The sequence below is a fragment of the Lotus japonicus genome, chromosome 1 (genome assembly GCF_012489685.1).
Source record: "Lotus japonicus ecotype B-129 chromosome 1, LjGifu_v1.2".
In the NCBI taxonomy this organism is placed as follows: domain Eukaryota; kingdom Viridiplantae; phylum Streptophyta; class Magnoliopsida; order Fabales; family Fabaceae; genus Lotus; species Lotus japonicus.
In genome coordinates this window covers 134,919,456-134,931,945 of record NC_080041.1, presented here as the reverse complement: position 1 = coordinate 134,931,945, position 12,490 = coordinate 134,919,456, and the positions used below count along the sequence as shown (strand labels likewise).

At 32.9% G+C, this 12,490-nt stretch overlaps 2 protein-coding genes across 3 annotated transcripts; one reads left to right on the top strand and one right to left on the bottom strand.

The window, feature by feature from the left end:
- Positions 1-370: 370 nt before the first annotated feature.
- LOC130731228 (sodium/hydrogen exchanger 2) lies at positions 371-5,533 on the top strand. The gene is made up of 15 exons (XM_057583453.1): positions 371-938; positions 1,139-1,442; positions 1,723-1,841; positions 1,969-2,066; positions 2,304-2,363; positions 2,447-2,493; positions 2,766-2,960; positions 3,105-3,151; positions 3,337-3,403; positions 3,503-3,603; positions 3,718-3,819; positions 3,919-4,057; positions 4,361-4,423; positions 4,562-4,645; positions 5,007-5,533. Exons 2-15 carry the CDS (start codon positions 1,269-1,271, stop codon positions 5,352-5,354), a joined length of 1,644 nt encoding a protein of 547 aa, XP_057439436.1. The 5' UTR covers positions 371-938; positions 1,139-1,268; the 3' UTR covers positions 5,355-5,533.
- Positions 5,534-6,405: 872 nt separating this feature from the next.
- Positions 6,406-9,765, bottom strand: LOC130731229 (superoxide dismutase [Cu-Zn]). Of its 2 annotated transcripts, XM_057583454.1 has the most exons (8): positions 9,607-9,764; positions 9,213-9,301; positions 9,002-9,103; positions 8,697-8,792; positions 8,540-8,571; positions 7,154-7,229; positions 6,948-7,001; positions 6,406-6,687 (listed from the first exon to the last, which is right to left on the bottom strand). In XM_057583454.1, exons 2-8 carry the CDS (start codon positions 9,286-9,288, stop codon positions 6,665-6,667), a joined length of 459 nt encoding a protein of 152 aa, XP_057439437.1. In that variant the 5' UTR covers positions 9,289-9,301; positions 9,607-9,764; the 3' UTR covers positions 6,406-6,664. The 2 variants fall into 2 exon arrangements, with proteins under 2 accessions (XP_057439437.1, XP_057439438.1); XM_057583455.1 differs by lacking the exons at positions 6,406-6,687; positions 6,948-7,001; positions 7,154-7,229 and adding an exon at positions 7,295-7,394 and having other exon boundaries at positions 8,508-8,571; positions 9,607-9,765.
- Positions 9,766-12,490: the final 2,725 nt, after the last annotated feature.

Sequence of the window (12,490 nt, the reverse complement as noted above, 5' to 3'; positions counted from 1 at the left end):
ATTAAATTTTAAACGTATCACAACAAAACATGTAAGAAATAATGTTTCATTAATAAAAAATTGACTCAGGTTGTCTCAACTATCTTCGATTACATTTCAAAAAAAAAAAACTATCTTCGATTCCAACCCGTTTAATCTATTAAGTTAAGTGAGCTAAGGAAAAATCACCTAAATATATCACATGTTGAATTGTTGATTCTATCTTTTCAATTGAAAATGGCCATTAAAAATTTGATTCGAGCCGAGAACTAACTCACGAACCGGAGGCCTTGGCCTAACTTCAACCTGCCCAATTAATAAAGTTGTTTAGAGACACATCACATGTTGTAGCATGAACGGTTAAGATGGAATTCAGATAACATGAAGGGGGTGGCACGTTAACGAGGCTCAGTTTCTATTAGTGTTCCCCGCTTATTTCTCTCCCTTTTGTCACTGATTGTCTTCCATTTTTCTCCGAGTTTTTCTCAAACAAATATCTGCAACAAACAAACCACATTTTTCCTTTCCTTTTCTCAACTCATTCTTCTTTTCTTTTCTCTTTCTCATGTTCTTTTGCAATTGCCACCCTCTTCTTTGTTGCAATGATGAAGTTGAGAGCTGAAAATTGAAAGCTATTCCGATTTGGTGGAACGCAAACACAAGTTTGGTTCCGTTTTTCTTTGCCTTGCCTTTTGTCAGCTCATTGTTATAATTATTTTTTTCTCTTTCTCATTTAGCTTAACATTGCCACCATCTCCATCTTTGCAACGACATTGTTGAAAGCTGAAAACTAAAAGCTTATATAAAACCGCTACGAGGAACTCGAATACGATCGAGTTTGGTTCCTTTGATTTCTCCCGCTGGTTTCCTTGTCACAACAACATTATGATAACATGATGTGCTCTCTATCCAAGATGTTCTTTCGTTATCATGTTGCTGGCTGCATGCCAAGCATTTTGGTAAGCATATTATTTTTTATATATATGTTTAAACCTCATGATCTATCACACCAAATTTGGTTTTTGATCGAGTGCAATAACGTCTGGTGATCCATATAATTGACTTATGATTTTATATTATATTTCTAACACTATTTGTTTTGGTGTCAATTTTTTCTCTTCCTTGTGGAAAATCTTACATGCATGTTTGTTTCTTGCAGATAACCTTTTGTTGTTAAATCAGAAGGCTCTTTCTTATATGAATTCGGTTTGCAAAGTCCATAAAACTTTGTAACTGAGCAATAGTCAGATTAGGATACTATTTCTCCGTCGTCTCTAGGGGCAGACAAAATGGCTGTGGTGTTGAGTCACGTGCTTTCCAAGCTTCATAGCTTATCAACTTCAGATCATGCTTCAGTAGTTTCCTTGAACCTTTTTGTGGCTCTGCTATGTGCTTGTATTGTCATTGGCCATCTTCTGGAGGAGAATCGTTGGGTGAATGAGTCTATCACTGCCCTTTTGATAGTAAGTGCTCCATCACTTTCTTCCGCTATTGGAAAATGATTCATAAACATTCGCAAAGTGCAGACACCCTGCAGACTCTTAGAGTGAAAAATGAAGAGAAAAGTAATGAGTTTCATATATGATGGAGGTAGAGATAGTCATGTAGAGAAAGGTGTCTGCAGTCCTGCACAGTTCGGATGTCTATGCATCATTATCTGTAGCTAATTATACCAATAAGTAAACAAATGGTCAGTGATAGTAATGACTTAATCATGTTATTTCATATGGATTGTGATCTCAGGGTGTTTGCATTGGCATAGTCATTTTGTGGGTTAGTCGCGGTAAAAGCTCCCATCTTCTGGTTTTCAGTGAAGATCTTTTCTTTATATACCTTCTTCCACCTATCATATTTAATGCAGGGTAAACTTTTTGCACCCACTATCTATCACTGTCTGTCTAATTGAATGGAGGATAGTTTATCTTCTTAATTTATGCGCCATTATTAGTGACTATATTTTTCTTCTTTGTTCTGTGTAATATATTTCAGGTTTCAGGTGAAAAAGAAGCAGTTTTTTGTTAACTTCATAACCATCATGCTGTTTGGTGCTGTTGGTACATTAATAAGTTGTAGCATCATATCTTTTGGTATGTCTTTTGCTCTTTAATTATATGGATTTCTTAGGTTGCTCTCTGAGATTTAAGATTTGACACGGTAACCAAATTTGGCATCTCAGGTTATTGTCAAATTGTTACTAACCTAAATATGTTGAACAAAAGCTTTTTATGATTTAAAAACATCTCTAGATACTTTTAAGAAAACTGTCCTTTATTTGAATTGTCTAATTCTGATCTCTGACTTGAATTTTTGAAGCATTGTTTCAGGTGTCATACAAACGTTTAAGAGGATAGGAATTGGTTCACTGGAGCTAGGGGACTATCTAGGTATTGTATCATTCAATTTCATATATTTGACAACTTATTCATTATCATAATCTGTGTATGATTAATTTTTCCAAAAAATTCAGCAATTGGTGCAATATTTGCTGCAACAGATTCTGTGTGCACATTGCAGGTTTGGAATTCATGATCTTCTTCCTCTATCTTCCAGCAACGAATTTCCGACAATTGAATTTTCTTACATTCATTGGAGTCAAAGTCATGTAGCCGTCGGATTAAGATCCGACGACTTAGATTTACATAAACAATTGTACAACTTTTAAATCTGAGCCGTCCAATTTGATCAGACGGTTACAGAAGACTAACTACAGTGAATTCCGGTAAATTTAACTGCAGATAAGCCGGATTTGCCAATTCTTAGTACTAAATTTATAAATGATGATGCAGGTTCTGAGCCAGGATGAGACACCTCTACTGTACAGTCTTGTATTTGGCGAGGGTGTTGTGAATGATGCTACATCAGTGGTGCTTTTCAATGCAATCAAAAGTTTTGACCTTGAGCAAATAGACCACATAGTTGCTGTGCAGTTTTTTGGCAACTTCTTGTATCTGTTTATAGCAAGCACCCTACTTGGCGTTTTGGTAGTTGCCTTGCTCCCTCTAGCTAATTTTTCTCATGTACACTTCACAAACACACACACACAATATCTATGTCAATAGTGAGCATACACTTGCATGTTGATTGTGAATGTGGTTCTGATATTATGTGTCTTTGTTGCATTGCAGGCTGGTCTACTTAGTGCTTATGTTATTAAGAAGTTGTATATGGGCAGGTATCAAATTGGAAAAAGTGTTTTTGCCATTGCAGTTGACCATTGTTGTTCAGAAGTTTCTAACTTTTTATGAGTATTTCATTGTTTTTAATTGTATATGCAGTTTATTCACAACAAAACTTAGTAGTATACAACTCAATTATACAAAATAATTGAATGTTGACATATTTACTCACTAATTGCAGGCACTCAACCGATCGCGAGGTTGCTCTTATGATGCTAATGGCATACCTTTCCTACATTTTGGCTGAAGTAAGTTTTAAAGAACTTCAGTTTTTAGCTTTATATCTATCTATTCTTGTGGTTGGCATAAAACATTAGCTGGAACTGATATTCGTACATGTTCTGCAGTTATGGTACCTGAGTGGCATTCTCACTGTATTTTTTTGTGGTATAGTTATGTCTCATTATACATGGCATAATGTGACTGAGAGCTCAAGAATCACCACCAAGTATGTGTTGTAAACTCTTCAAACTATATATGAAATTATCCAATTTGGATATATATATATATATGTGTGTGTGTATATATATATATATTAAGCTACCTGTTCTGTCTTTTACAGACATGCTTTTGCAACCTTGTCATTTGTTTGCGAGATCTTCATCTTCCTTTATGTTGGTATGGATGCCTTGGACATTGAGAAATGGAGATTTGTTAGTGATAGGTATGTCCTGTCTTCCATCAAAGACTAGTAAATAATAATGACCTAACATTTTTTTGTACTAATGAAAGATTGTCGGATGTTTATCCCTGTGTTTTGCAGCCCTGGAACATCTATTCTTGTGAGTTCAGTGTTAATGGCTCTGGTACTTGCTGGGAGAGCAGCATTTGTTTTCCCCTTATCCTTCTTATCCAACCTGACTAAAAAATCCCCAAATAGGAAAATAAGCTTCAGGCAGCAGGTATGACTAGACTGTTTCATTCTCTTCTCAGTTTTCTGAATTTAAAAATTATTCTCAAACAATTTTTTAAACCTGATTTTAAAAGAAGAATAGAAAAAACTATTTGAGCGATATGTTTTTCAAAACTGAAAGACCTGTGACTTGAAAACTAAAATATAAACAGAAAACATTTCTAAGATGTTTTGGGATTTCAGTCTACAAAACTAAAATAAGAACTCATGCTTCTGCAGTAAGTATTCATTTTCCAGGTTCCTTGGGCTGTCTAGTTATTTCTCACAAGTTTCCCATTCTTTTTCCTTTTAGATAATCATTTGGTGGGCTGGTCTTATGAGAGGTGCTGTATCAATGGCACTTGCCTATAATCAGGTAGGAGTTATCATTTTTAAAAAATTTGAGTTAATGATAAGCTGAGTTAACCAAAGAAAACTACAATACAAATAGAAACCTTGGGTAGGATTTCAAAGTTGATGTTTAAAGAAAAACTGACACTCGTATAAAATGCAGTTCACCTTGTCGGGACATACTGAACTACGAGCCAATGCTATCCTGATCACCAGCACCATCAGTGTTGTGCTTTTCAGCACTGTGGTAAGACACCTATTTTACTGTCAAGGTTTCTTCTTTTCAATTTAGAGGTTATGTGATCATCACTTTCTGCATCATTGATAATTATTGTTAGGTTAACAATATGAGATAGATCATACATATGATAGATTTCTAATCGATTTGAGTTCATAGGACAGTATCGAGACCATGCGGACACCTCATTTTTATCTATATCTTCTCCCTATTACGTCGTATCTTATATGTTATCTAACATTTCTGTCTTTTCTCTTCTTTTCACTCTAGTATTAATTAGTTTGGGTGAAGACACCCCACTACCAAACATTTTCCAAAGAAAAAACTTTAAAGATGGTGCTGACTTAACTTCATTACAACTTATTATCAGGTGTTTGGTTTGATGACTAAGCCGCTGATAAGGCTTTTACTTCCTGTTGGCTCCCCTCCTAAGCGGAAAAACAGCATGACAAACTTAGAGACAGAATCTTCATCACCAAAATCAATCACTGTGCCATTTCTTGGAGGTTCCCATGATTCCGAAGCAGATTACGACAGCAGTGAATTTCAAAGTGAAAGCAGTATCCGTGGCTTGCTTACCACACCAACACACACTGTTCATGGCTTATGGCGGAGGTTTGATGATGCATTTATGCGTCCAGTTTTCGGAGGCAGGGGTTTTGTTCCAGTAGAATCTACTACGGCAACTGAACGCAATGGACATCATCAGTGCCATTAAGAAGAAAGTTCAGGGAGTTCTATATAGTTTTAACCCATAAAATTTGTGTAGATCAAGTTAACTAATGTTTAAGAACACGTTATAAGTTTAGACGAGCTCGTCTGATAGTTTAGCATAGGTTGTATATCTCTCAAAAAGCTATTTTTAATTTTAGAATCTTAAACCATCGCTGTAACACTAAAAGCGATATAAATGGACTCATGCTTTGCTAGTTCTGTATACACCATATTTTACTATAAGACAGTTTAACCTTTTACATTTCAAAGACATAAATACTTAATAGTTAATGTTATCAATAAGAATCATGGGCAGAAATACAGGCTTCAGATATTTTCAGACCTACAAAATGGAACCTGAATTAGCATTATTGTTGCACACTAACAAAGAGGTGTCCAATAAACCAGTTGGTTAGCCACCTCAGCGAACTCAAGATCATGCAATACCACTAGTGGAGAAGCGATCTTGTTAATTCAAACTAAACACAGATGTTTCTAGTCATGAAATACCTACTCACTCACAGCAGACTATTTTGCATATTTTATAATCAAATATCTTGTATGTGAAGGCCTCAAAATGTAAGTGCATGTTTGTATTTATAGTCAAATTAGTTACAATTCACTTCAATAACACGAGACAAAGGGCTCAGGGGAACAAACACCCTAAAAGGATGCAGCTTAACGGGTTGTTGTGAAATAATCATTAGGCATAATGCAGCTATTGCATCCCTCGTTGACTACCTTTAAAATGATGCTTTTATCTGGGATGCTCTTCTGTGTTTTTCACAGCTTTTCGCCGTGAAAACAGATGCATCTGGAACAAGGGTGGGAACTGCCCTGTTAATTAGCATCCATTACTTATTTCTAAAAATAAGATGCCTCCAACTCCAAGGATGCAAAATCAGTCAACATTTTCACAATAACTGCTGGAGGCAATAAAAGCAGGGTAGGCCTCTACCTACTGGTGGTTTAGAAATAACTCTAAGTGAGTAGCGCAAGTCGTCAGCTACGAGCTTAGATTTTATGATTTTATCAGTATTGTACGAGCAAAGACATCATGAAAACTTCACGGTTCATACTCCGAACTGATAAAACTTGAAACAACGATAACCAACAACACCAACTTCAACAGTTTGACTCAGCACTATATAGTCATCAAATACCATACAAGTAAAATACAGAGTTGTAACAATACAGATCGAGCCTCTAACCAAACAGGAAATGAAATCCTGGAATTTATTCCATTATTCTAAAGCTTCATCAAATGATCACTCAAGTTTTTAACTTCTAGTATCCCAGGATAGAGATGAGGGTTTATCCTTGTAAACCAATAATACCTACATTAACAGACAGGGAAAAGGAGTTCAGTACAGTCAATATAACAAACAGAAAGACTTGAATTTGTAGGAATTGTTAGCACTTAGCACCCCTGAGACAATAAGAAAACAAACATCACAAATGTATGATATATCTGAATCTCATGACCCATGATATCTTGATTTGTAACATCACAACCACATACGAAAGTTTGATATTATGTATGTAGAAAACAAGGAATGTCTGAAAAACAGGATTTACTGTCGCAGTTTATGCTTACCACAAGCTACTCTGCCACCAGCATTTCCAGTAGTCTTGCTAAGCTCATGGCCACCTGCACGAGTACAAAAAATATTCACAAGTGGTGAGTGGCAAGCCAAAAATACATAGAAAGCTTTAGAATAAAATTAAAAACAATAACATGACAAATGGATGGTCATGGCTCATGACTCAGACACCAACAAATTAAAATGTGTCTGTAAGTACCTTTCCCGAGATCATCAGGATCAGCATGGACAACAACAGCCCTTCCTATGATGGAGTTTGGTCCAGTGAGAGGGATCTGCAAACATTAAATAACTTGTTAGTAGTAGAAACTTTCAAGTTCTGGTGTCAATTTAGAAGAATTCATCAGAGCTTTTTTTAGGGTAAATAGTCAAGTTGGTCCCTGAAAGTGTCAGTCGCCTTCAAGTTGGTCCCTAAACTTCTAAAATGCCTCCCGCGGTCCCTGAATGTGGCAAGAGTCATTCACATTAGTCCCTGACGTTAAAAACTAAGACGGCGTTAACGGAAACAGTGACTTGGATTTATTTATTTATTTATTTTTGCCTAGGTGGACTGATAGTGGAACTAGAATGTTAGGAAAACATTTATCCGTCAAATTAGTCCCTGAATGTGGCAAATTGTTTCTTAATATCTTCTAGTCAACCAATAGGAGCCTTTTTTATGGTTCCTCAGAGATTTTACATAAGTATTTTTTCTTGATTTAATTTCAATATTTTCATGCTGATTTCTGTTATTGGCCCTTTTGAATTTTTCATGTTTTTACCACGTTTTTGGGCATTGTTTCTCAAATTTCATGAATGTGTACAGCTGTTTGCAATTTCTTATAATTTCCCAAATATCCAAGTCTCTGTAATTTCATGAATGTGTACAGAAGTTGGACAACGTCAAAGCACCAGATAATAGCTTAGAACCTCTAGAAGTGAGGTGGACACGGTTTTTATTTGCGTCATGGGTCTAGAAGGGAGTTGGATTGGAGTTGCTTGCATCTGGGTAGATTTCATTGAATGTGTTTCTGGGTTTTGCTTCTCCCTAGCTCTTTTGAGTTGTGATGAGAGGAGAGTTGACGAGTTGTTGTAGAATGGAGGAGAAGAATTTAAAAATTGCTGGGTTTGATATTCAATAGAAGAAGATGAACAGAGATGAATTTAACATTAGAAAAAATTAGGGGTTTTAAATTATCTAATTTTTTTTTTTGAAATTGGATTTTTTTTTGGGGTTTTCAAGTTAAAACTTGATGATGGAAGAAGATAACAGAGGTTTTCAGTGATAGAAATTCTCTTTTTTTATGTTAGGGATTAATTTGCCACATTCAGGGACTAATTTGACGAATAAATGTTTTCCTAACATTCCAGTTCCACTATCAGTCCACCTAGGCAAAAAAAATATAATAAAAAAATCAAAGTCACTGTTTCCGTTAACGGCCGTCTAAGGTTTTAACGATAGGGACTAATATGAATGACTTTAGCCACATTTAGGGACTGCGGGAAGCATTTTAGAAGTTTAGGGTCCAACTTGAAGGCGGCTAACACTTTCAGGGACCAACTTGGCTATTTACCCGTTTTTTTTATCAGACAACGAATAACATACTTGACTGTCAGTAATAGAGAAGCTTGTGGTTCCTGAGTTACAAAATGAGAGGAAACCATTTTAGAATAAAGACCGACGACTTTTAACAATGAACTGTGGTGAAAAAAGAAAGCAAGTGATCTTAAAAAACAGATGACCAGAGGAACAAAGCCAATACCGTCATCACCGACAGTCACATTTCCTAAATCACCAGCATGACGAATCGCATCCTCAGGGGCACCATGCTCCTTGCCTGCAGGATTGAAATGTGGTCCTGCAATAAAAAAAAAAATCGAAAGATTGGGCTTTATAGTATCATCAAAATACAGAATCTCAGAATTCAGTCACTTATAACACAATTGATTTCCATGCTCGCAACTTGGAAGAATATTAAGTCAAAAGCCTATACAAGGATAAAACATCTCAAGCAAATATACCACTTTCTACTGATTAAAGCAAAATGAGGGTTTACAAGGAATTTACCAGTTGACAAGCAGCCATTGGTGGTGTCACCCAAGGCATGGACATGGAAGCCATGGAGACCGGGCTTAAGACCGGAAATAGTTCCGCTTACGTTAGTTGGGCCTGGACAACAATTCACAATACACATACATCACTTGATTTGGCTTAGAACAGTTAATTGATGGAAACAAAAACATAATCATCACACAGATCAAGCTCTATTGAAACTTACCATCTCCCTCCTGACTGAAGGTAATAGTTCCCTTGACATTATCGCTGCTGCCAAGAACTGCCACAGCCTTCACCATTGTTCAATGTGATCTGTGCACAAAGCAACACAAAATTCAAAACCAGTAAAACCTAAAAATTCCAAAACACTTTGTCGCTAGCTAAATCAGTATAATAGGATAAAAAAATTCACGTGCGGATCCACAACCAGCTTCAATTCTTTCAGATTCGACAGACAGAGCATAGATTCAACAGAATAAATAATTAATCGGATAAAATTGACTGAATTTTCATTTCTGAAACAAAATCAGACGGATTCGAGAAGAACAGGAAATCGAAATGAAGAAGATGAAATTGAAGAAAGGGATGGATCAGAGAGCGATGAGAAGAAGACATACCTCAGGGTACCCCCTTGCGTTGGAGTGAGAAGAAGGAAAATGAAGAAGTATCTAGAATGAGGAGATGGGAAGTGAGAAGGGGTTTGTGGTTTTTTTTATAGAGAACACGAGCTGCACGCACTTACACTAGTTTGGAATTTCACCTACCCAATTCAATTTGGAAACTGAAAAATAAAGTGAGTCATGCTACTATTCAAAAATATTTGATTTTTATTGAATTAAGGGTCGTTTGGTGCTCAGAATATGATAGGATAAGACAGGATCATAATCATGTCATGTTGTTATTTGTTGCGCTAGCAGAATAAAATAACATTATCCTTTCTCCTATCATATCATGTCAATCATGGATAAAAGTTATCATGAGGGGGGGAGTTAGGATATAACAAGATAAGATATCAGTTATATATTTTCTTTCATTATCCTAACTCCAAATTAATTTATTTTAATATTATATAATTTATAATTTATAATAATATTAATTAATAAATATAAAAATATTAATTTAAATAAAATAAAAAATAAATAAAATTATTATTCATCAATAGTAAAATAGATTGCTCACTTACAAATATTGATTTATTAATAATAATAGATTAATTTCATATTTTCATCTCCTATTATTCAAAAAATATTTATCTACTTATATAATAATTTTTAAATATAAATTATTTTAGAAATAATAATATTTTTAATTTATTTAATTTTATTGTTTATCACGTATCACAACTAAGTGAAAACTATTGATTACAAATATTGATTTTTTAACAATATTAGATTAATTTTCTATTTTCATCTCCTATTATTTAAAATTATTTATCGACTTATATAATAATTTATAATTTAAATATAAAGTACTTTTAAAATAATAATATTCCTAATTTAGTTAATTTCTATTGTTAATTATCACGTGTCACAACTAAGTGAAAACCAATTGGTTAACTGCATAATTTTATTTAAAATATAGGTTATCTTCAAAAAAATTAAATAGGTTAATTAATAAAATTTAAATTAATTTTAGTTATTTTAAAATATAGACTCGTTCATGATAATGTAAAGAAATTAAATTTAATAGAATGATCAATTTTTAAATGTATTTTTTATTCAAATATTAATCTGATACATTTTTCCTTATCATATCTTGTCATTATCATGTGCACCTCAAATACAGGATATGATAAGAGTCTATCTGGCTCTTATCCTATCAGGTTGCAATCTTGTTCACAAATCATATCATATCCTGACCACCAAACGGGCCCTAAGAGTTTAATTTTTATGAACGGATTACATCGTCAACCAATCAGATTTTAAGGGTATAATGAAATTTGTATTTTAATTTAATTTCATTATTAATTGACATGACACATCCTTAAAATCTGATTGGTTTATGGAGTAAAAAAACTTTACAGTGTAAGTGCATCCTTTTACTCTTGAATTAATACAAACCCAAAAGGAGATCATCCAATATCATAGTGCAAACATACTCACTTTAATCCTCTTTTTACAATAATTTTTCATTGATTGATTGAAATTTATATAAATTAGAAGTAAGATCCATATTTTTAGCGAATCTCACTTAAATTTCAACTGATCAATGAGAGATTTTTAGAAACAGAGGGTTAAAGTGAATGTTGTTAGCACTTTTGCTAATAGAATTGTTCAAGAAAAACAATAATGGATGAGATTTTAATTATTTTCAAACTATTTATGATATATTTTACAATAATCTTAATTATTAAACCTAATAATATATGTTATTTTTTTGCATGATAATATAACTCAATTTTGTCTCTTTATAATATCATGTCTATCATATGTAAAAGTTATCCGGAAAACTGGGTTAGAATTATCTTGACAAGATAAGATAACAATTTTCTATTCTTTTTTAGCAGCCTGACATAAATTCAATTATTTCAATATTTATATTCTATATAATTTATAATAATAGTACTTAATAAATGTAAAAATATTAATTTTAATTATTATTCACTAGTTGTTATTGCTAAGTTAAATTTTTTTAGTTACTCACAAATTTAATTAAAAGATGGACTAATATATTACTCGTGAAAATTTTGAATTTACTCATATGAAATAATTAAATTATCATTATTTCTTGTTACTACTTAGTTGAAATTATTTTAATTTAAATTATAACAAAAATTAATAAATATTTATTTACACGAGTAAAATAGACTACTCACTTCTAAATATTAATTTATAATAGTAACTACTTTTCTATTATTTAAAGTTATTTCTCTACTTATATAATAGTTTCTAATTTAAATATAAAGTACTTTTAAAAAAAATATAATTTTATAATAATTTATTAATTTAATTAATTTTTATTGTTTATCACTTGCGACTACTAAGTTAAAACCACTTAGTTAATGTTACCAACAAAAAAAACCACTTGGTTAACTATGTCGTTTTACCTTTCAAAAAAAAAACTATGTCGTTTTAATTAAAATAGACTCTCTTCAGACAAATAATTAAAATAGACTAATTAATATAAATTAGTTTAATTTAAAAACATAGCTCATTTAAAAAAATTTACAAAAAATAGATTTTATAAAATAATTACCTTTTTAAAAGTTAATCTAGAAAATTAATTCAAAGGAAAGTTAGATGCAATTTTCATTGTTTATATCACATATTATTATTATACTGTCATTTCAAACACATGATTGGATAAAAGTCATGCTCTTATCCTATTTTTCCCTTATTCAACTCTATCATATCATGGTTTAATCTTATCCTGACCACCAAATAGATCTGAAGATGAGGCGGAAATTAATTGAAGGGGCCAATTTTTTATATAAGGGTGGAATCATATAAAATTTGTCTTGTTTTCTTCAAATGTTTATGTGGGTAAGTGTGCAGATTACCA